At 41.9% G+C, this 24,132-nt stretch overlaps 2 protein-coding genes across 7 annotated transcripts in view; one reads left to right on the top strand and one right to left on the bottom strand.

Moving 5' to 3' along the window:
• ACTA2 (actin alpha 2, smooth muscle) overlaps positions 1 to 18,252 on the top strand; it is a 52,868-nt gene extending 34,616 nt beyond the window's left edge. The window contains exons 1-9 of one of the 2 annotated variants that reach the window (XM_054435680.2): positions 282 to 541; positions 4,323 to 4,474; positions 5,889 to 6,017; positions 9,387 to 9,497; positions 11,428 to 11,512; positions 11,907 to 12,068; positions 13,597 to 13,788; positions 15,047 to 15,228; positions 17,960 to 18,252. In XM_054435680.2, the coding sequence (XP_054291655.1) occupies positions 4,346 to 4,474; positions 5,889 to 6,017; positions 9,387 to 9,497; positions 11,428 to 11,512; positions 11,907 to 12,068; positions 13,597 to 13,788; positions 15,047 to 15,228; positions 17,960 to 18,103 (1,134 nt within the window). In that variant the 5' untranslated portion in view covers positions 282 to 541; positions 4,323 to 4,345 and the 3' untranslated portion in view covers positions 18,104 to 18,252. Of the gene's footprint in view, positions 1 to 281; positions 542 to 4,322; positions 4,475 to 5,888; positions 6,018 to 9,386; positions 9,498 to 11,427; positions 11,513 to 11,906; positions 12,069 to 13,596; positions 13,789 to 15,046; positions 15,229 to 17,959 lie in introns of those variants that run through there. The other variant, XM_054435681.2, reaches the window with a different exon arrangement.
• STAMBPL1 (STAM binding protein like 1) overlaps positions 1 to 24,132 on the bottom strand; it is a 137,617-nt gene that overhangs the window by 58,112 nt on the left and 55,373 nt on the right. The gene's annotated exons all lie outside the window — the stretch shown is intronic.

Raw genomic sequence — 24,132 nt, 5'->3', positions numbered from 1 at the left:
TCCCTCTATGTATTTATAGACGACTGAAGGAATATCTTTCTTCCTTGCATGCTACCATGGTAGAAGAGTTTTAAAAGTCCGTGCTAGGCAGAGGCAGCCCTTTCTGCCCCTTTCTGTTCTCAGTTTATTAGGAAATGGCCTGAAATTCCAGCATGATAGCAAGCTGGCATCCTCTGTGGAATGTGCAAACCATGCCTGCATCTGCCCATTACCCTAGCTCAGTGTCTCTGGGCATTTCTGCAGTTGTTCTGAAGGCTTGGCGTGTTTATCTCCCACAGGCAGCTGAACCGCCTCCCGTTTCATGAGCAGACCAGTGGAATGCAGTGGAAGAGACCCAGGCCTCCGGCCACCCAGATTAGAGAGTTTTGTGCTGAGGTCCCTATATGGTTGTGTTAGACTGAACGACAGGCTCAAGTCTGTCTTTGTTCCTTGTTTGGGAAGCAAGTGGGAGGAGAGCAGGCCAAGGGGCTATATAACCCTTCAGCGTTCAGCTTCTCTGAACACCACCCAGTGTGGAGAAGCCCAGCCAAGCACTGTCAGGGTAAGTGGCGCCAGCCCAGGGATGTGACTTATACATTCCAGTGACTCTTTTAATTAGCCAGTATAATAAGACATCATCTGCAGGGATTTGGCTGGGTTCACGCACTCATATTTCTGAATGAAGATTGTACTACTAAAATGATTGTAGCTTTTGGCGTTAATGATCTAACATTAAAGACAGGGCTAATATGTAGTTTGGTATGATGGAAGGGGTAGAGAAGAATATGAAAATTTTATTAATGCATGTCATCTGTAAAATGTTCATCCTAAGCAAACAGCCCAGATCTTGCAGCACGATACAGGTATGCAGGTTAGCTGTGTGCAGTAAGTTACACATTTATTTGTATTTAGGCACTGGAAACTCAGATTTATTTTTGGTTCTGATTTGGTGTAGGGATTTTTTTTTCACTGGGCTGTATTTTTGGTGTAGCTAAGGTGTCTGGAAGTGGGTTTTGGAAGTGAACAGAGAATAGTTGCCTAGTCTTTGATTGTGCCTGAATTTGTGTATTCACTTCTGGGTTTCCCTGGCTCTAACTGGTAGTGTCTTTTGTTCGAAACGTATATCTCTTTTTTGTTGGAAATGTGTATATGTGACCTTACAAGTTCGGATCTACATCATTGGTCATTTGCAGCAGAGCACAGCAGGTGACCTGCTGAATTTTTCTCTGGAAAGAAAGAGGGAGGGAGCAGAGCCTGCATCTGACAGCTGTGTGTGCCTCCCGCCGGATATCTGGTTTGCATCTCTCTCAGCTTAAAGCTCCCTTCAGCCTGGTGAGGCAAGTGTGACTGTGGAGCCAGCCCTGCCATCCCAGGCTGAGTTTCACTGCAAATCAAGGCTTGGCAGCTTCAGCCCAGACTGGACTTTTCATGCTGAGATTTTCCTAGCATTTTGTGTTTCATGACTAAATATGGTTTGCGTTTCAAGACCAGTGAGCTGGGAACTGCACTGTTCTTTCCCCTCCCATCAACGACTCATTTTTGGCACAAGGCGCACTCTAGTCAGTTGGAGCAAACCCCCTGACCCGGGTGCAGTTCCAAAAGCAGACACTTGAGCGTGTTTTACCTAATTAGGAAATGCTTTGCTCCAAACTGAACTGCTCATTCAGGTTAGAGAGGAGCTGTAAACCACTGAGCTGACTCTTTCCAGGGACACAGTGACTTCTTCAATGACAGTGCTCCTTTTGGACATTATAACATTCTTCCTAGATTTTCTTTTTCTTTTTTTTTTTTTTTTTGGCCAAGTAAAAAACATTTTTCTGCATTCTTGCTGATGCTGAAAGCCAGTCTACTTTTTCTGAGTATAGTCAACCCCTCCTCCCAAGCCATCACTGCCCAACAAAACAGTTATTAAAAATATACCGGCATTCATGGTAACCATACCTTCCCATTTTCAGAGACCATCCTAATTTGAAATGTTTTATCCTCTTTTCAGCCCTTACTTTTGATTTGGAAAATGCACTTAGCACAACCATAGAGTGCCTGCTTATCCCCTGGGGCTGGCTGCTTCTGACAGATACCCCAGGCTCTTAGGCTTCTTCCCTTTTGTCTCCTTTATAGTTCTCGCCTCTTTTCTAAAGCTTCTTAATCTGCTATGAGGGAAGCCAAATCACAGGAAAGCCAAGATAATTCAGCATCTGGAAAGGGAAAAGAAGGGTGGGAAAGGAAAAGGCAAGCCATTCATGAGTCCCATGTCCATTCTTGCGAGTGGAATCCACACATTGATTATTTTTATTCTAAGCCTGGAGCAGTGTGGAAAGAAAGCAAAGGTTAGAAACAAAGAGATCTGGATAATGAAAATAATCACACAGTGATAGTAATAATAATCATGATAAAATTAGTATTTATTGAGAACTTAGAGCATCTCTGCTGCAATAAATTATTTTAAACACTTTAAAAAATCCAGTCTCCATAAGAACTCCATGAGGTATGTCCTGATATCATTACTGTTTTATAGTAAGGAAATTGTGGTTTAGAGATGTTAAATAACTAAAATCACACAGCTTTTAAGTGTTGGAGCCTGGACTCAAATCCAGGCAGTCTGACTTCAGAGTCTAAGCTCATAATCACTGTGATCTGAAATCTTCGTTGTCCTAAATGTATCAGTTCAAGGCTCTTGGACAAGTCACTTCAACTCCTTAAGCCTTGGTTTCTTTGTCAGTTGAAGATAATATTACATGCCTTGACTTTAAAATATGCCATCTCAATTGCAGTTTTATGTTCTTTGCAAAGAGTTATTTTACATGAAGCACTGCTAAGGAAGTTTTAGGCCTTTGGCAAGATGTAGGTTTGATTTTGTGGGAATGTTTTGGCAGAACTCCAACTCTGTAATCGCTATTTTATTTCCCTACTTCTCAGATGTTTCCTTAAAAGAACTGCCTTTTATATATGGATTTGGAGGTGCAATCAGTTCACCCATTTAAAAGAAGAAATTTTCTCAATTTGAAATCCTAATTGAGATCTCAATGCCAGGCAGATAACTCTGGGTGTCCTTCTCTTAACGGAACATTTCGACCTAATTGTGATTAGAAAAGTGGAAGAGATCTTGAACTGGAAGCCAAGGGGTGGCTAAAGAGTACCTGATGTCTGGCTGGAGCTCTGCCTCTAATGCCCTGTGTGCCCTTGAGCAATCACTTCCTGATTTTCTTATTTGTGAAAATGAGAGCATTAGATGAAAATGTCCTCTAATATGCCTTCAATTTCTCAAATTTGTAAGTTGATATGCTGCTCCAACCTTTGTAATTTTATGAAAGGATCCAAGTATAAGATCCAAGTATAAAATGGGTTATTTAAAATTTTGTTTTATTACCAAAGAAATACACATTCAATATAGAAAATTTAAAAAACATGACAGAACCATGGGAAAATAATTAAAAACACCTACAAAACCCACCACTTCATAATAACCCCAGTCAACATCTTGGTAAATATGATTAATCTTTTTGCAATGCATAAAAAATACATTTTTAATGAGACTTACAATGTTACTTTTTCTAACCTATTACTATTACATAAGAACTACCTTTTGCTTATCCTCTTACTCTACCTTTTTAATGGCAGTAAAGTATTCTACCATATGATATATAATCCATCAGGCTCACCCTCACTTGTTGGACTGTTAGCTTAACAGTGACTTTTATTAACGGTGGATAATTGCAGCCCCTAAAATTTAAAGCACCTTCTCAGAAAATTTTATTTCAAAGCTTCTCTGAGGCTAAAGTAAAAGTCCTCATGATTCAAAAAGATTTTTCCATTAAACACTTGACCATTTTAACATTTCTAAATTTTTACATGCTGCCTCTCCCTCAAAAATCTAGCTTTTTGAAAAAATTTCAAAAAGGTATAGCATATCTAGAAAAATGTGCATTTGAGTTGATACAGACAGGAAAATCTAGATGCTTCTTTAACATAAGGTAGGCAACTTGTCTCTGGAAAGATCTGGTCTCAGAGTCTGGAGTTCCCATCTGTGCTCTGCAGTTTGTTTATTCATTTACTGGCTTGGTCCACCTTTAAAGTGCTCACGAGAACACATGATATGCCGGTCACTACACTAAGGTTGTATAAACATAGAAGTCAGAGTCTTGGAAGTCAGAGTTTCACCTTACTGAAAGCTTACAGTGTAACTAAAGTACTTCCAGATATGTGCTATATTAGATAAGGGTCAGGGGATAGCACTAGGAGAATAGAGGAGGGCCCCCAAACCCAGCCTTGGAGGTGGGAGTTGTCAGGGAAGTGCCACAAATGCTCAATTACAGCTGAGGCTGCTTCCTGCCTGTTTTCTATAGAATCCTGTGAAGCAGCTCCAGCTATGTGTGAAGAAGAGGACAGCACTGCCTTGGTGTGTGACAATGGTTCTGGGCTTTGTAAGGCCGGCTTTGCTGGGGATGATGCTCCCAGGGCTGTTTTCCCATCCATCGTGGGACGTCCCAGACATCAGGTGAGGAAAATTATGATTGGAACATAAAAGGACACAGATTAGGTTCCTCTGTGTCCACGTTTATCCACAGATTGTCTATCTCTTTCTGCCCAGAAGTTATGTAACCTTGTTAAAAATATACCTCTGATGATTAAGGTCCAGGAGTAAATGCCAATTTCACATACAATGTAGACAGATTATCTGATGGGCGTCTATCAGATACAAAGTCTGCCCCTTTTTCATGTGTCCTTGTTGTCTAAATATAGTCACTATCATCATCATCATCATCAAAATCATTTCATCACCATCAGAAATGCTTATACATTATCCTGATGTATACGAAAGCTACTGTTTGGAAAGAAACTAAAATAAAAGTCAGCTCACTTAACCACACAGAGCTGATGTTAGATGAAAGCAAGCATTGATACCAAATGCAATTTTACATAATATTAGCTGTCAACAAAATATATTTGGACAGCCACATGGTAATTTTACACATTATGTGTAAACAAGGTATTGGTGGCATCATATGGTAAAAACTCGGTAATTTCATCTCAGAAATTCTCCTTCACATCAGAAATGTAGTTTGTGCATTGAGGCTATCTGACTGATGTTTATGCCTCTCTGCTTGGGATATATTCACGAGAATAAATAATAGAAACCTCTCCCAATGAATGCAGTCTGTCTGAATTCATTGATCTTTATGTAGTGGAGATACTCTGCACAAGCCGCTATTTTATGGGTCCATAGTAGCCATGGCTGTTTTGTAGTTCTAAAATAGTCACTCCAGTGCAATTTAAAATCTAGTAACAATAATTTTTTAAGAACTTCACCTTAGTGATTTTTTTTAAATGCAGCTGACTAATTTAGGCAAATGTCTTCACAGTTGATTGGTATGAACTTATCCATTAGAAATCAAGCTTCAAGTGGTTATTTGTAGATGCAATGGTTTTTCTTATAATAGTTAGAAAATAATGCTCATATTCTTTTGGGTAGGTGATGACTTTAAAAGTACAGTTTAAAGGATTTATAAGACACAAAATGCCATTTAACAAATATGTAAAATTGTATACATTCTTTCAACAAATAATTATTGAGTGCCACATATGTGCCATGCAATTTGCTATAGTGATGGACAAGACAGACATGATCTCTGCCCTAAAAAAGCTCATCAAGGAACATAGGAGATAAAAATACAAAGTACAGTTGACTTTCCCCCAACATCTCCTGTTATTTGGAGGCAATTCAGGTATTTTTCCAATCAACTACAGAATGTTCCTTAAGAGCATAGTGGCAATGAGACTTAATATGTTTATTGTTGCTGATAATCAGAAGAGGAAGTTTCCATCTCAATGATTTAACCTTTTGTGGCTTGGCTGTAATTGATTCACAAGTTTTGGGAGATGCTGACTCATAATGTGTTGAACCTTTTTAGGGGGTGATGGTGGGAATGGGACAAAAAGACAGCTATGTGGGTGACGAAGCACAGAGCAAAAGAGGAATCCTGACCCTGAAGTACCCAATAGAACACGGCATCATCACCAACTGGGACGACATGGAAAAGGTATGGGAGGTTTGCTGCAGCTTGGGCCCTCAGGATGCATAATCCCTGTGTTCTCTGATAAGGAACACCACACTACTGCTGCGGAAATAACTGGCTCACATTGCTCAACTGTACTTTTACTTGTTAATGTTCATTCTGGCTTATTACCCATTGAAAAAAAAAATCCTTGCAGCCATAAAAAGTGATGAGTTCATGTCCTTTGTAGGGACATGGATGAAGCTGGAAACCATCATTCTCAGCAAACTATTGCAAGGATAAAAAACCAAACACCGCATGTTCTCACTCATAGGTGGGAATTGAACAACGAGAACACATGGACACAGGAAGGAGAACATCACACACCGGGGACTGTTGTGGGGTGTGCGGAGGGTGGAGGGATAGCATTAGGAGATATACCTAATGCTAAATGACGAGTTAATGGGTGCAGCACACCAACATGGCACATGTATACATATGTAACAAACCTGCACGTTGTGCCCATGCACCCTAAAACTTAAAGTATAATAATAATAAAATTTAAAAAAAAGAAAAGAAAAGAAAAAAAAATCCTGAAATGTTTCTTTAAAAAAAATTCCCTTGCCAGGCACGGTTGCTCACACGTGTAATCCCAACACTTTGGGAGGCCAAGGTGGGAGGATCGCTTGGCCCAGGAGTTTGAGACCAGGCTGGGTAACATAGTAAGATCCTGTCTCTACAAAAATTAAATGAAATTAGCCAGGCATGGTGGCACACACCTCAGTCCCAGCTACTTGAGAGACTGAGGTGGGAGGATCATTTGAGCCTGGGATATGGAGGCTGCAGTGGGCCAAGATCCTACTCCAGCCTAGGTGACAGAGTGAGATCCTATCTCAAAAAAAAAAGAAGAAAAAAGTCCTGCAGGGCACAGTGACTCACACCTGTAATCTCAACACTGGATCACTTGAGGCCAGGAGTTTGAGACCAGCCTGGGCAACATAGCAAAACCCTATTTCTACTTAAAAAAACAAACAAACAAAAAAGTTTAATTAACAGCGTGTGGTGGCATGCAACTGTAGTCCCAGCTACTCAGGAGGCTGAGGTGGTAGGATCATTTGAGCCCAGGAGTTCGAAGCTGCAGTGAGCTGATCATACCATCAGCTGTTGCACTCCAGCCTGGGCAACAGAGCAAGACTCTGTCTCTAAAGAAAAGGAAAAAAATGTCCTTGCCTATTAGGGTTTATTAACTAATTAGAGGGTGACAGTTCTGTAGATGAGAAGAGTAGCCCTTTGCCACTGCAGGGAATTAATCATCTGTTGCTCATGTCAACTCAGTTGCCCTCCTAGGACAAGCAGTGCATGAGCAGCAGCTCAGAGAATAAAAACCCTCCTTTCATTCTCATCAGGGGCTGCATGGTTATCCCTCTCAGTGCAATACAGCTAAAGGGGCTTGAAATGCTGGGAGTAGCCTTAAACAGCCCATTCTTGAAAGGTTTTCATTAACTCACTCTAAACATCTAAATTAAAAATGTTTTTGTTTTCACTATAGTAAATAGGAGTGTAACATTGCAGATTTGGTACATTTCTGAATGCCTCTCCACATACTGAAGCACAATAGCCACTGAAAAAAGCTATACGATAAATATTTTAAAAATTATTTACCTGTGTTGCATTACATGAGGCCTTATCTCCCAGACACTTATAAAAGAGCTAATGAGAAGAGCTAAATTCTAAGATTTTGATGTTTGGTCATTAAACATTACAGACACCAGTGATCAGAGAAAAACAGAAGAAATAATGAGAAAGTGACATAAAAAATTTTAAATGCAGCAAGATATATCAGAATCATAACATCTGGCCTTTTATGTATCTATCGGCTCACTACTACTACTACACACACAATTTATCACTTAAAAGAAAAATACATAATGTTGTTAGAATTAATCAGCAGTAATGCTCCAAGCTCTATCTTTCTACAAAAATTTCATATCAGTAGGTTTGCTTAATTGAGGATTCTAGATTTGGTAAGATTGCAGTTTGCACAGAGAAAAAGATATCAATATCAATAGGAAAATATTCTTTTAGAATTTCTCCATGGAGCTGACAACATCTTAGAATGTATCCTCCTAGAGAGAGACTATTGGGACAAAAAACTTTCCTTATTTCTAAAATTTAAATTCAGAGTATCTTCTGGTGGGGGTGAAGAGAAAGAGAGAGAAGGAGAAGGGTTGCTTGCTGTGACTGGAAGGATTTTTTGAGCAATCTGCTGCTTTCACTCCACTAAAGAAACAAAACTTTCTGAAGTTTCATTTCCCTTCTATAAACCACAAATCCAAAACAAAAGAAAGTGGAATAAGATAATCTTTAAAGCTAATCTTGCTTTTGCTAATTTATAAGCTTTCACCAGCAGTTCTCGTTTTGCTCTGTTTTGATTTTGGGTGACTCTCATATTCCTGGCTCTGGTGGAGAATTTTCATGCTTTTAAAGATTAATTAATTTAGTCCTTTTTGCAATGGTTTGTTCTTTTCGGCATCTAGGAATTAAAGAAAGTGCTGTACCATAAAGCAAATGTAGTTATGTCCAAAGTACCTTCACATAGACACACTATACACAGGTGTGGGCCTTTTGGAAACACCTGAAGGCCAAATGTCTGACTGTGAGTGGAAGATCCAGAGTGTGCTGATAGAGGAAACTTTTCTCATCCCTCGAGAGCAAAGAGGATGATGGAGGCAAGAGTCAGGGAGCCCTGTTCTCTTCTTCACGTACACTGCAAAGGGCAACTTCTCTAGAAGCATTAAAAGTGTCAATTAGGTTTTCAAGTAAGCGTCACTTATTCATATATACATTCATTTGTCTTTTCATTTACAAAATTAAATCATTTTCCCATGAACATTAAAATGGGAAGAGAGAACAAAGAAAATAGAGTTGAATAATAATAACACTGATTCTGGACCAGACACTGGGCTGAACAATAACTTGAGGGTTACCTTATTTATTTGCACAAAGACCCAATGAGGTACACACTAATTATTTTCATCTCCTTATTACCAATCATGAGACTGAAGCTGAGAAGGGTTAAAAACTTGCTTAAGCTCACACAACTAAGAAGTGTCCGAGTTGGGCTTTGAACCCAAGTTTTGATCAAGGGTTGTGCCCTTAACCACTATACCATCCTGCCTCGCAGATCTGGGTTAGGGATTCTGCTCAGTCACTTAGTAGATGTGAATCCTTTGGGAAGGTACCCACACACTTTGAGCTTCAGTCTCTGCATCTATAAAACCATGGACACATGCATGAGTACTTGTAGCATTTCCTTTGGTCTTGGTTTCAAGTAGCTTCTGGTCCCTTTTTGGGAAATGCAGGACCTCATGACAGCACATCATTGTGTTTCTCCTCTGTTTCCCAACTCACTAGATCTGGCACCACTCTTTCTACAATGAGCTTCGTGTTGCCCCTGAAGAGCATCCCACCCTGCTCACGGAGGCGCCCCTGAACCCCAAGGCCAACCGGGAGAAAATGACTCAGGTAAGTATGCTACCCCAGCACACAACACTTTGGGGTCTGGGGAAAGTTCTATTAGAAGGAGGCTATGCAGGACAGCAGAGAGAAGGCCGGAGCTAGGAGTCCACCAACAGACTGACAGCCTTCAGTGAACTCAGGGATCCCAAAGGACAGGAACAGCTTGAAAGTACTTGCATCCTTCCTGCAACGACCAGCCCTTTGCCTCCAAAAGCAATAGGAAATTTAAAAGATTTCGTTGAGAAGGGGACACGTTTAAGTTAAAATGTCTAAGGAGAAGTCACTTCAAAATGTAGCATCACATACAATAGGAATTTGGGTTCTAGAGTCAGACATATCTAGGTTTGAAAACTGGATCTGCCACTTACCAGTTATGTGATCTTAAAGAACCCCATTAATTTCTCAGAGCCTCAGTTTCCTTGTCTATAAGTTGGGAGTAATATTAATACTATCATTTTTCAAAGGATTAATGTGAACATTAATGAGGTGAAATGACAGATGTGTATCATGGTTCCTAATAAACATCCAAAAAATAATAGTTACTATTGTCATTATTAATATTTGTTTGAAGCTAAAGACCTCACAATAGAATCCCATCCAGTCCACCAGACAGAGCTCTGAGTTTTCTAGTTTGGATGAGCTATTAAATAACAACATCTAATGTCAATTCTATACTTGTTATGGTCAAGTACTAGGCTCAGCATTTTACATTCATTGTCTCTTTAAGTTCTAGCAATGTGAAGCAGGAACTATGATTATATTGATTACATAAATGAAGAAATTGAGGCTCAGATACATTAAGTGATTCTCCCAGGGTCACATAGCTAGAACTGGCAGAGCCTGGGATTGATCCACAATCTTCCAGCATTGAAGAATCATAAATGTAAATAACTGCAAGGCCTTTTCCTCAGAAGGGCTCCTGGTGCTTACACTAACCCACTAGCACTTGTTCTCCACAGGGGAACATCTGTGGGCCTGGGAATCACTGCGTGTCACAAGAGATGTTGCTTCTGATGAGTTATTGTTCCTGTCAGTGGTGTGAAGGCAAAAAAAAAAAAATGGTTGGAAATTATGGCTCGCTAGCAAATGATGTCAGACATTCTGGTTAATAGAGGAGGAAGGGTCTTACAGATGGAGAAATGAAGACCCACGGACATCTGATGCACAAACTTCTCACAAGTGATCTGGAGGGGCTTGGTTCTCATCTTGTCCCTGGACTGCACCAACTGGGGCACTGACATTCTATGTGGTCCTCTATTACCGGTGGGCCGGTCCTGTCTTCCAGGAATCAGGGCCTCTCCCACTGCAACCAGAATGGCCTCAGATTCTAGGGTTAGCATTGACCCAGCAACTACATAAAAAAGTGGAATAGATTAAATAGAACTTCAGGCAAATCACAGAAATGGGGCTAATCCTAGCCAGCCTGAGCTTCAGATTTAAAAGTTCTCTTTCTTTATACCAGAGAAATCAAAACCTGGATGTTGTCTTCTCTTTTTCTTCTGGCTTTGACATAGTTAACAAGCCCTAGGATGTCTGCACTGGAAAAACGGGAGATCTCATTTAGTCCAAACTCCTCCTCTGTTTATAGTTAAGAGACCTGGAATGAAGCCACTATTAATCAACTATTAGTTTGGTGACTATTAGTCAAAGCCAGGACCAGAGCCAGAAGCTAGATTTTCCTTTCCCCTGGCCAAACCTTGTGTGCACACTTCTTCTTCCCCTCCCCACCCTGTCAGGCCATTGATGTGATGGCTCCCCATTCACACCTTCATTTCTCCTCTTTACGTGACCAGGGCTGTTCTGAACCTCCTTACTTTGGCCTCCTCTGCCCAGAACAGGTCAGGCCCCTCTGCATCCATCAACCAGGTGTGCTCTCCTGACCATTCTTTGTCAGATGGGCACCTTCACTAATTCAGCTCTTTGGATTGCTTTGCAGATTATGTTTGAGACTTTCAATGTCCCGGCCATGTATGTGGCTATCCAGGCGGTGCTGTCCCTCTACGCCTCTGGACGCACAACTGGTAGGTGGCTGGGAGGGACAGGAAGCTGGTAGGAGTACACCGCCAGAGATGGGATTGAATGGTCATTAACACGTGGGGGTGACGGACTGGGGTTGAGTTAGAATGGACACGGCTGAACCCAGCCCTAAAAGATCTTCTTCTCGTGTTCAAAATAAGCCCTTGACCTCATATTTCTAGCAGAACTTTTTTCTACTGTTTTCCTCTTCCTGTTCTTTCCTTTTTTTCATCTTCCCCGAGCCCTGTCCCACCTCACCTCTCCTATCACATGCCCTGTTTTCTCTTTTTAAAGAAGAAGCTCGGAAATTCCCTCTCCCCCAAGGCTTCCCTCTACTTGACCAGCAAGTAACCACATGCCAGCTGCCATGGTGACTTATCATGCCCAACTGTCTCCCAGGCATCGTGCTGGACTCTGGAGATGGTGTCACTCACAATGTCCCCATCTATGAGGGCTATGCCTTGCCCCATGCCATCATGCGTCTGGATCTGGCTGGCCGAGATCTCACTGACTACCTCATGAAGATCCTTACTGAGCGTGGCTATTCCTTTGTTACTACTGGTGAGGCTTGTGGGAGATAAGGGGGAGAGGGGAGCAGTGTGTTGCTCAGTAACTTCCAGGACCATCCTCACTATCCAAGGAGATGATGGGATGAAGATTTGCAAATGGCAAGGCCTGGCTCTAATGCACAGAGCAAAGCACATCTTTCTTTGCTATGTGAAGTTGCAAAATGATTACACTATTTCCTCGAGGAGAACAGTTATAGACACCCAGTGTTATGCATTAGTCAGTGTTGTATAATTGATCTTTTTTTAATCCCCTCCATTAGCAAATAGAAGAAGATTGTGCAGAGACTGAAGATGGCATGGTGTGGTGATTGGCAGGAGACATTGTGATAGGACTCGAGTCCCAACTCTGCTACTCAGTAGCTCTGTGAGCTTGGACAAGTTAACCAATAATAGTCTCTTTATTTGTAAAATGGGGATAATAATAGATCCTACATCACATGATTGTTATGAGTATTAAATGGAAGAATGCATGTGGAATACTTGACATAGAGTAAGCATTCAATAATTGTTAGCTATTAACAGTGATACATATTAATAGCTAACACAGTGACATATGTGTATTCAGATTCTAAGCCGGTGCACCCAGTCCTCCCTCACAAGAGGAAAGTGTCAGCATTGCCAGAAGCATGGTATGTCCTCAGTGCTGGTGGCTCCAGCTACCTGTCCTTCCCTTAGCAATTTGGTATTGTCCAAACATTTAGGTTTCTGAACATGCCTGAGGCTTATTTTATGCTCCGAATTTGAGGCTTGAAACTTGAACCCTGCCAGTGTTAAAGTCTCCACTTGCAACATGAAGTTGAATAATTGCATTCCTCCTCTGCTCCCTACAAAGAATCCCAAGATGCCTCTAAAAGGTTCCTAGAGCCTCAGATATAATTAATAGCCTAGAACTTCAGAGAGCAGAAGTCTGAAAGGTCTCTGCCTGCCCACTTCTTCCATATCTCATTCAGTATGCACCGCTGAAACCTTCTGGACTAGGCCTGGTCCTGAGACAGCACCACCTCTTTCCTGGAGGGTGAGAAATGTGCCAAAGGTTTGAGTTGCTATCTACTGGCCCAGACAACAGGATCTCAGACTTTTTGAAAATTGTGAGGCCCCTGAGGAGCTGATTCAGCATAAGATATCCTGGTTAACTGAAAATACAATATAACAAACTTTCTGTTATAAAATAATTATAACACAGAGTAGTTATCCTGCCCACTCACCCCAAAAATGTTATGGTACAAAAGGATCCCCTACTGTGTGCCTTTCTCTAGCTAGCTCATTTTATTCTTGTTATGCATTTCCCAGACAACGCATGCTGAGGGCCTGCTATGCGTGAGACACTGTGCTAGGAACAGAGGTGGTTCCCTGGTGGCCCTACTATGTCATTATCATTGTGGATTTTGGATTGCAGAATATTGAACTGACACATTTTTTGATGGCACATGTCTTGAGGGAGAGACTGAAGTAGGGCAGGTGAATCTTTACCACCTGTGCAGACCCTAATGTTTGCCACAATGTTTGTATCTGGTTGACAGCTGAGCGTGAGATTGTCCGGGACATCAAAGAGAAACTGTGTTATGTAGCTCTGGACTTTGAAAATGAGATGGCCACTGCCGCATCCTCCTCCTCCCTTGAGAAGAGTTACGAGTTGCCTGATGGGCAAGTGATTACCATCGGAAATGAACGCTTCCGCTGCCCAGAGACCCTGTTCCAGCCATCCTTCATCGGTAGGCAACGAATGCCCTTTTCCTGGGAAGGGGAGTCATTGTCTTCTTCCGTATCAAGCCAGCCTCCAGAACATGGAGACAAGTGACGGTTGCCCCAAGATCAAAAGCATTTCTAAACCAGAAAAAGGGAAAGTGCCACATTTTCAAGGTGACAAGACATAATGAGGCCAGGAAAGAGGTTTTCTTCCTAAGAAAACACTATCTATGTTGCAGTTAAGCCCAAAGCATTCATGGTGTATAATGAAAGAATTAAATAATGCCTGTGCTTTGGAGACAGTGGAAAGGGTAGCAAGGGTGTGCTGAATGCTGAGAATTTGGGAATGCTGGGGGAGAGAAAAATAGAAGAGCACTCAAAGTGAGTCTGTTCCTACATTCACGTTGTCTTGGAGAGACAGGTTTGCATAGTTGTTTACAGAGGCAGGCTCTGAGAGGGGTGAGCCTGGGTTTCAGTCTTAGTTCTCTTGATCTTGGGAAAGTTACTTAACCTTCCCAACTTGTCTCCTCATGTATAAAGTGGAGACTGTAATATTACTTATGTCCTAGGATGGCTGTGAGAATTACAGGAGATAGATAAAGAGCACTTAGCCCACTGCCTGGCAAAAGCAAGCATTCAATAATTATCAGATATCACTAGTAATTAATAATCAGGTAGTGCTATTGTTAATGTTATCATTATATCACAGCACTGCAGAAGATGAAAGGGCACTTAGAGGTTTTCTGAAAACAGCTGCATCAGAAATTAACAAAAGTCCAGACCCCCACCCCCACCCAAAAAAAATGTTAGCAAGATTGGAAAAATGAGCCTTTGTCTAAATAGAATACAAAATTTCCCTGATAATCCAGCCCCATTAGCTTTGGGGGCTGGGGCAGATGCAACGTAGCTGTTAAATGGAGTCCTGGGAGGGCTCTGAAGAGTTGCTGCAACATTGGCTCAGCGTGGAAGCTCTGCAGGGAATCAGAAGGCTTCACCCCTTATTTAAACCACATGGAGTGAGTAGTGAGTCTATTAAAAAATCAGTGATACCTGTTGTAGCCCGCACCTCAGGATGCTGCAGCAGGCCTTCCTCATTAGAAGGGAGGCAGGAAGACATAGAGCATAACAAGGCCCTTTGGTCTCTCAGACAGGTGGTTCCTAGATTATTATGTCTTCCCAGCCTCAGTCCACTGCAAGATCATCCAGATGTTCAAGTCTGGTCTTCCATGTCTAGCCTGGGTTTTACTCTCCACTTAAGGACCATGGCCTGTATCTCTTTTCCAGGGATGGAGTCTGCAGGCATCCATGAAACCACCTACAACAGCATCATGAAGTGTGATATTGACATCAGGAAGGACCTTTATGCTAACAATGTCCTATCAGGGGGCACCACTATGTACCCTGGCATTGCCGACCGAATGCAGAAGGAGATCACGGCCCTAGCACCCAGCACCATGAAGATCAAGGTACTGTTCAGTGACAGACCCGGTGGCAATGCCGCCAGCAGTGTCAGCCCTATAACCACAGATAAGAACTCTTCAGAGACTGTATTTTGGTGACATACAATTGTGGGTTTTAGGGGTAGGTAGTGGACACAAATCTCATATTTTACAGGATGTAAGTCAATCCAGTTCATAAGAAAAATTGAGTGACTTTATACAAAATTTGATCTCTATTTATCCTTGTCTATCAGCTACTTTCAGTAGCTGCAGTCAAGGTCAACAGAGCTCTCCACATGCTCATATCTCTTTAAAATACGCATTTTGTTGTTTTTCTCGACACAAAAAATAGTGCATCATGCATGTAACACATTTTTTAAAAATACAGATGACCTAGACTTATTTCTGAAGAACTTCAAACACTGTAGATTTAGGAGGAGCTTATACTCTTCTTCCACTACTAACCTCAATCCTGTGGCCGGGAATTCAAATTTTATCCTCATTGCTCTGTCTAGCACATCTTTTGGTACAGGTTCTCAAAAGCACAGAATGACTCCAGGATGACCAAGCTCAGTCCCTGAGCCACCCAGGACCCCTGTATGTGGTGCGAATGTTGAGCCCTAGTGAAGGGAACTCAGGGATTAAATGGAGATAATTCTTTGGAGGCAAACTTAACCTGTGGCTGGTCACTTCTCAAAGGCTATTAGCACTCTCTGAAGTCAGAAGGCCACACTTGGGACCCTGTGACCCATGTCACAGTAAGTAGAGGGGCAGTTCTACTGCAGTTCACACACATGGGTATTTAAACAAATTCTCTTCTTTTTGCACTCCCTTCTGTTTTTTAGAAGGAGTATGCAGCTAACACTAGAGAGTGTGCTAGACTGAAACATGCACACTTTCTCTCTCCATGATAGGCTCTGGCTAGTCCTGCCCTAAAAGACTTCAGCATGAGAGAAGAGAGACTGTTTTCCAACAGGGTTTTGTTTCTTGGATGCCGTTTTGATCAGCTCTTACCCCACTCTTACTTCCACACCAGAGGGAGGTGAATGAAGCCAGCAGCTGGGCTCACTACAGAGTTAATCTCATAAGGGTCGATAACAGAAAGAGGCTATTGCTAGAGTTGGGCAGTTCCTAGTTCTCTAAACTTGGTTTCTTGAATAGAAATGAATGTGAAATTCTGGGCCATGATGTAGTGAGATAGTATAGAGAACCAAGAAAAACCTGGGACGATAAGATGATAACATTTGGTGAAAATGAAACTGGATGAGGGACCTATGGGAACTCCCACAGAATTTGTCATAGGCTGTTCTTGCATTGCTATAAAGAAATACCTAAGACTTGGGTAATTTGTAAACAAAAGAGGTTTAATTGGCTCACAGTTCAGCAGGCTGTACAGGAAGCATAGCTCTAGCATCAGCTTCTGGGGAGGCCTCAGTCTCAGAAAGCTTCGAATCATGGTGGAAGGCGGAGCAGGGGCAGACGCCTCACGTGGCAAAAGCAGGGGCAACAGAGAGGGCAGCGGTGGGGGGAGGGTGCCACACACTTTGAAATAACCAGATCTCATGTGAACTCAGACGGAGAGCTCACTTATCACCAAGGAGATGTCCTAAGCCATTCATGAGAGATCCACCCCTGTGATCCAAACACCTCCTACCAGGCCCCACCTCCAACACTGGGGATTACATCTCAACATGAGATTTGGAGGAGACATCCAAACTATACTAAATTCTTTACAACTTTTCTGAAAATCTAAAATTGTTCCAAAATAAAAAGGTTATTTTTAAAATCAAACCAAAACAAAAAACCACCTGGGAGAACCCAGGTTTGAATATTAGATCTGACACTAATATTACCGGTGTTACCTGGGCCAGTTACTTAAACTGTCTCAGCCTCTGTTTCCTCATATGTAATATGGGAGTAATTTAAGACTTATTCTTCAAGATGTTTATGAGAATCAAATGAGATAATACATGTAAAATGCTTAGCATAGTGTCTGGCATATAATTACATGCTCAGTAAATATCAGTACTTTGTATTAAGAAGTAAATGCTCAAGCAGCGCTCAGAAGATAAAGATTAAACTGGTTAGCCACAGTTTTCACTGTTCTCTGTGCCTAAACCATTCATTTATTTAAGAAACATGAGCACGCCTTGCAGGTTAGGCCTGTGCACTGGGAAAGGCCAACCAGTGCAGCTTAAGAGGCACCTATTGCAAGAGAATGTCCCCAGCAGGGGACCCTGAGTCCCCCAATGTTAAACAGAGCATCTGGGTGAAAAGTGGTAGTTCACTTCACCACATGGAAACACATTTGTATAGTAAGTCCTAGCACAATTAAAACTTCTCCTTTGAATAGGCTAGGGTTTGTTTCTACAGAAAGTGTGTCTTGTTGAATTCTGAGGCAGAGTTCATGGAAATCAGAGGCATTGCTAGGGTTCTTAAGTGGGGGCCATGGCTGGATTTGGAGCCAGCTCTCAGTTTGCTCAATAATGTGGTCGAGGAGTTACAGATGAGAAAAACGAATGCTTACTGAATGAGAAAAACGAGTGCTTACTGAAGAATTTCTAAATCCGTGGCTCCCTCTGGCGGTCCTGCCAAGAACATGACACAATTAGGACACAATTGGCATCTAACACACAAGCCTGTGTCCCTGCTGAACAGGAAACTAGGCCATGGTAGAACATCCAGGCTCTGTCCTACGGCACTAACGACTGCACTAATGATGACATTAATGACCCTTCTTTTTCATCTTGACTGACAGATCATTGCCCCTCCGGAGCGCAAATACTCTGTCTGGATCGGTGGCTCCATCCTGGCCTCTCTGTCCACCTTCCAGCAGATGTGGATCAGCAAACAGGAATACGATGAAGCCGGGCCTTCCATTGTCCATCGCAAATGCTTCTAAAACACTTTCCTGCGCCTCTCTGTCTCTAGCACACAACTGTGAATGTTCTGTAAAATTATGCTTTCAGTTCTTTTCCAAATCATTCCTAGCCAAGGCTCTGACTTGTTACCTATGTGTTTTTTAATAAATCTGAAATAGGCTACTGGTAACTTCTTGCGTTGGCCTCCGATCAATACCCGACTGAGATCATTTGTTAGGTTGACCTCACCCGTTACAGGATGGCTCCCTCTAGTGGTCCAGCTGAGCACATGGCAATTAGGATGGATATGTTTCTCAGGCAAAGGGTAGAATCACATTACCTAAAGTGGGGAGCTGCACTTCGGTTCTGTAAAGAGGAATAATTTGAGAATACATTGGAGATTTTTAAAAATAACATGGATTAAAGTGTATCAATGGGATAATCTACAGTACCTCACAACTTGCAAAGTAATTATATTACTTTACACTCATAACCCCAGTACTGGTAACCTGATGGGTGAAAAGAAAATAATTACACACACACACACGTATATATACATATATACACACATATGTATGTATGTGTGTGTAGATATATATGTATGTGTGTATATATATATATGTGTGTGTATATATATTAGAGATAAGGTCTCACTCTGTCGCCCCGGCTGGAGTGCAATGGTGTAATCATAGCTCATTGCAGCCTTGAACTTCTGGGCTCAAGAAATTCTCTCCTCTTGACTTCCCAAAATGCTGGAATTATAGGCATGAACCGCTGTGCCTATATATCTTAAAAGTCATATCTTGTATATTAAAAGTCACACACACACATATAGATACATTTCCCATACGTGTACCCATATATATGTGTGTGACTTTCAATACACAAGATATGACTTTTAATGCATATACTATGTATTAAACATATATATATATACACATACATATATACATATAGAAACAGGTGGTCTGACTTTTATGTTTATTGAGGGAAACATGGATTTTTTAAAAAACGTTGAGAAACACTGCCTTAAAATATCACTACACATCTAGACCATCTGTTTCCCTTCTCTTGATCTATCTGTCTTTGAAAAGGATACTATGGATATATTCACGCCAGAAGGAATGAGAGAGAGAACAATACTTTCCAAGGACTATTAGCATCAATCATCAGGTAAGGATTTTACACATATCATCTCTCAGCTGTTCTTCACAACTATCTGGGGAAGTATTACTATCAGCCCACTTTATAGATGAGGAGACAGAGATTGCTCTAGAAATGCAATTGGATAGGAGAGCTACCAACTTCCATTTGGCCTGAGAGGCACAAAGATATAAAAAAATACCGACCCTGCCGTTCAGGGTCTTAGCCTCAGAGCACTCCTTGCCCAGGCTGTTCACCATCCTCAGTCGCTCCCAAGCTGGGAGCTGCTTGCCCTCCAGTGCATAGTGTGTGTCGGCAGCCACTGGTTGTCCTGAGGAGTGAAGGTGGCTCTGTCTGTGGCAGCGCCTCACTGCAGAGACCTCCAGGCCCAGGACTGAGTGTCTGTTTGGTCTAGAAAACCCGAACTCCCCTAGTCTTCTCTGGCCCTGTAACTTGCAGATAATTAGGATTAATACTACAAATAATAAGAGCTGGGATGTACTGGTGCCCACCATGACCAGAGCCTGAATCAAGCTCTCTATATTAGGATCTCATTTTCTCCTACAACAGCCCTATGAATTTGGCCTGACTTAAAAAAAATATATAGAGATGGGATCTTGCCATGTTGCCCAGGCTGGTCTTGAACTCCTGGGCTCAAACGATCCTCCCGCTTTGGCCTCCTAAAGTGCTGGGATTACATGCGTGAGGCACAGCACCTGGCCATTACTGCCTTTTTACAGAAGAGTAACTGAGGCTAGCAGCAGCCCAATGTCATGCTGCTGGCAGAAGTATCAGCTTGCTCCTTCTTGTGCTTGGTTTCCAATTCATATTTTTAGCCATTAGGCCAGCATTTCCCAAAGAATAGGCTACACGGACCAACCTCATCGGACGCTCATTTTAAATGGGTAGAGTCCTGGGTCACATCTAACACCCGCTGAGCTAGAATCTCTGGAGCTGAAGCTGGAAACCTGAACTTCAATCAGATTTCCCTGGTGATTCTTATGTACATCAAAATTTAAGAACCACTGGAATATGATCCAGGGAAATCTTCCAGCTGCAAATTCATGCTTGCCAGGCAGGGGCACTTCATAGCCACTAGATTTAAACTTAAAGATTAGTGTGCAGATACTTGCCATCAGATCACTTTCATAATTGAGGCAGAAATCACCAACCATTGCTGTCATCTCTACAGGGTTTCCTTGGAGTAAAACTGGTCTGTTGCACTGCTGTACTTCATATTTACCACCAGGCGGCATGAGCTCTCTAGTAAAGAAACATTCTTGGAACAGCCTCTCAGGCTGAAACAACCATGCCCAGAGGCAAAAATCAGGCAAACCAGAACCACCCACTGAATATGCATTAGTGAAATGTTCGCTCCTTGTGAGCCACTCAACTGCAGTGCCTAAGCACCCTCCTCCCAGTCATTGATCAGTAATTCATGCCCTGATTCCACGAGATGCCCAGTGACTTAAAGGGCTGGGCTTTGCACAGGTGGCTGAGTCCCCTTCATGAACGTCACACCAATCTCCAGAGGAGATAAAACCAGCAACATACAGGTTTGGCAGCCTTCTGAATCCTCTTCTTTCCTCTAACAATAGCAAACCAGACTCTCAAAGGAGGGGAACATCCTTCTATGACTACAGAATTTTCCCATGACAGGCTTTTGCAACTCTGGAGGACAGCATGGGTTTCTAATGACATTAATTCACATCATGCAGCCATTACTGTGAGCAGATGTGTGGGAAGAGGCATTATTTACTTAAAAATAATCCTCTGTTGTCTTGGGAGGCCGAGGCAGGCGGATCACCTGAGGTCAGGAGTTCAAGACCAGCCTGGCCAAAAAAGTGAAACCCCATCTCTACTAAAAATATATAATTAGCTAAGCGTGGTGGCACGCACGCACTTGTAATCCCAGCTACTCAGGAGTCTGAGGCAGGAGAATTGCTTGAAATGCGGGGACAGGGGTTGCAGTGAGCCAAGATCGCGTCATTGCACTCCAGTCTGGGCAAAAAGGAGTGGAACTCCGCCTCAAAATAATAATAATAATAATAATCCTCTGTTGTTAATGTGGTATCATTTGTGCAGCTAGGAATTCTCTTTAGAAGAATTTCTAACACAGAACAGCCTGGAGAAGAACGTCTGACTGTAGTTAGGGAAGAGGCTGTCTAGACCAACACACAGTCGCAGGCAACCAGAAGCCATTGCTGCAGGTGCAGCTCAGCTTATTCAGAAAGAGACAGCCAAAAAAAAAAGAGAAGAAGAGAAAATGAGGCAGCCTGAGATAGGGTTCTTCCTTACCAGAGTATAAAGTAATGTAAGTAATGTTTATTCCTGGGAGAGCAGAGTCAACTTAAGTAATGTCTGAAGAGCACTATGAGCTAGGACAGAGAGCAGTGTCAAGGAAATAGAACTAGGCAAGGTTCTGCCTGGATGGAACCTGCAGCTGAGTGAGGAAGATGCGCACTAAATAAGCAGTTGGGCACATTGTAAGGGGTTCAAAAGAAGAATTATATGGGGTACTGGCCTTTATAGCCATGGGCTCTAACTTGAGCCAGGGGCTCAGGAGAGGCTGCCTCCCTGAGAAGATAGTGCTTAAGCAGAAGCTTGAAGAGTAAGAATTGAGTAGACAAAAAAAGGGCTGGGGGCTAGAGGGGGTTGAGGTTTGGGAAGGGGAAGTAAGACCTGCATGGGACGTGTTCCAAGCAGAGGCCCAGAGATGTAAGAATGCTGCATACCTGGGAAAAAGAGAACCCCAAAGAACTGGACCACACACACAAGTGTGACCATGACTTCACTACGATTTTCCAAAGTAATATTCATAACATTTTTTCTATGAAAAAAATCAGACACCAATTTCAAACAATGGAGGCAATGTTGAATGAGAAGTAAGGCATCTCTGGACCATCTGCTTTTCCTAAGCATTTCACCTTTCAGGTTAAATTATTGCTTTTCCTGAGCAGTTCACCTTTCAGGTTAAATTATTCATCTCACATTTGGGAAATGAACATGCAAACATCGCCACCTCTCAGTCTAATTTATTCATGGAAGCTGTAGCTCTCCCAGAATGTCCTCCTTAGAGCAATTTCTAGCCCCTTCTGGGCTAAAGGGAATAAAAATGATTACTATTTGTCTGGGTTTGAAACAATGCTATCCTCAAGGAAAAATGATGATGAACAGGCTTCCATATCGTGAGGTTAATGACAGTTTTCCAGAGGCCTAATACTCAGGGGTCCTTAAGTAGATTTCCTTATCCATGGAGAAAAGTATGTGGTACTGCAGACACACCACACCAAAAGGTGTTCTTTTTATACTCTTCTTAGTTCTTGCCTTCTGTTTCTTTCCCTCCACATTTAGTTTTGAGCCTAGTCCTCTGTCCTTCATTGAATCAATTATTTTTCCTCCTTTAAGACCTCTCTGCATATGCCACAACCTGAAATTCCCTACAAAATGACCTAAAATCATGTGACTTCAGGCCTTCCTTAAAAAAAAAAAATGACATCACCTACTCAGGCAAAAATATATTAAACAAGTAAATTCTATTTTTCAAATTTAGAATGAGCTCTTGCTCTTAAGATTTAAAAAAGTCTGTGATTTCAGAGAGATGCCTCAACATAGTATTCTTCCTTATGAATGCTTAAACCACTGACTTTGATGGAAAGCAAGAGTAGTATTCTAAAGTGCTATGACTAGTGCCTTTTGTTGGTTGCTCTCTCTTGTATTTCTAATCCTACCCAGCTGAAACAGCTGACTTGACTATCCTTGATAAAAATAAATTCTCCCTCTAAACATGGTGCTAGTGACCTTGATAAAGACTCAGGACTGGTGTCCCACAACACTAAGAGAGTGACTGGAGTGAGTGAATTCTGGAGGCCTCAGACATCTTCATTATCAACTTTATTTTACTATTAAAATTTGACTTTAGAGGAATTAAGCTGATCACATACTGCTCTGTCAAAAGGAGAATGAGATGCTACTTTACACTTACTAGGATGGCTGTAATAGGATGTAGAGAAATGAGATACCTTATATGTTGCTGTTGGGAATATAACATGGTAGAGCTGTTGTGAAAAACAGTTTGGAGGTCTCTCAAAAACCTAAGCCTAGAGTTACCAGATAACCCTGCAATTCCACTTCTAGATATAGATCCAGAAGAATTGAAACAGGTACTCAAACAAATGCATGCACATGCATGTTTATAGCACTACTACTCACAATAACCAAAAGGAAATGTCTTTTTGGTTATTGTGTCCATTAATGGACGAATAAACAAAATGTCATCAATATCCATCAATGGATGTCCATCAATGTCCATCAATGGACGAATAAACAAAATGTGGTATACACATAAATGGAATGTTATTCCATAAAGATGAATAAAGGACTGATACATACTACAACATGGATAAACCTTCAAAATGATACACTAAGTGAAAGAAGCCAGATGCAACAGCTCACATATTGTACAATTCTACTTGTGTGAAATATCCAAAATAGATGGATCCATATAGAATGCAGATTGGCAGTTGCTAGGAGCTGGGGGGAGAGGGAGGGAAGGGGAGAAAATGCTTAGTGGGTGATATGGTTTGCCTGTGTCCCAAATCTCATCTTGAATTGTAGCTCCCATAATTCCCACATGTTGTGGAAGGGACCCAGTGGGAGATAACCGAATCATGGGGGTGGTTCCCCCATATTGTTCTCGTGGTAGTGAATAAGTCTCACGAGATCTGATAGCTTTATAAGGGGAAACCCCTTTCACTTGGTTCTCATTCTCTCTTCTCTGCTGCCATGTAAAACATGCCTTTCGTCTTCCATCACGATTGTGAGACCTCCCCAGCCAAGTGGAACTGTGAGTCCATTAAACCTCTTTTTCTTTATAAATTACCCAGTCTCGGATATGTCTCTATTAGCAGGGTGAAAACAGACTAGT

The sequence above is a fragment of the Pongo pygmaeus genome, chromosome 8 (genome assembly GCF_028885625.2).
Source record: "Pongo pygmaeus isolate AG05252 chromosome 8, NHGRI_mPonPyg2-v2.0_pri, whole genome shotgun sequence".
Lineage (NCBI taxonomy): Eukaryota > Metazoa > Chordata > Mammalia > Primates > Hominidae > Pongo > Pongo pygmaeus.
Note: the sequence above shows the minus strand (reverse complement) of the source record. Positions and strands in the feature narration are given on the sequence as shown.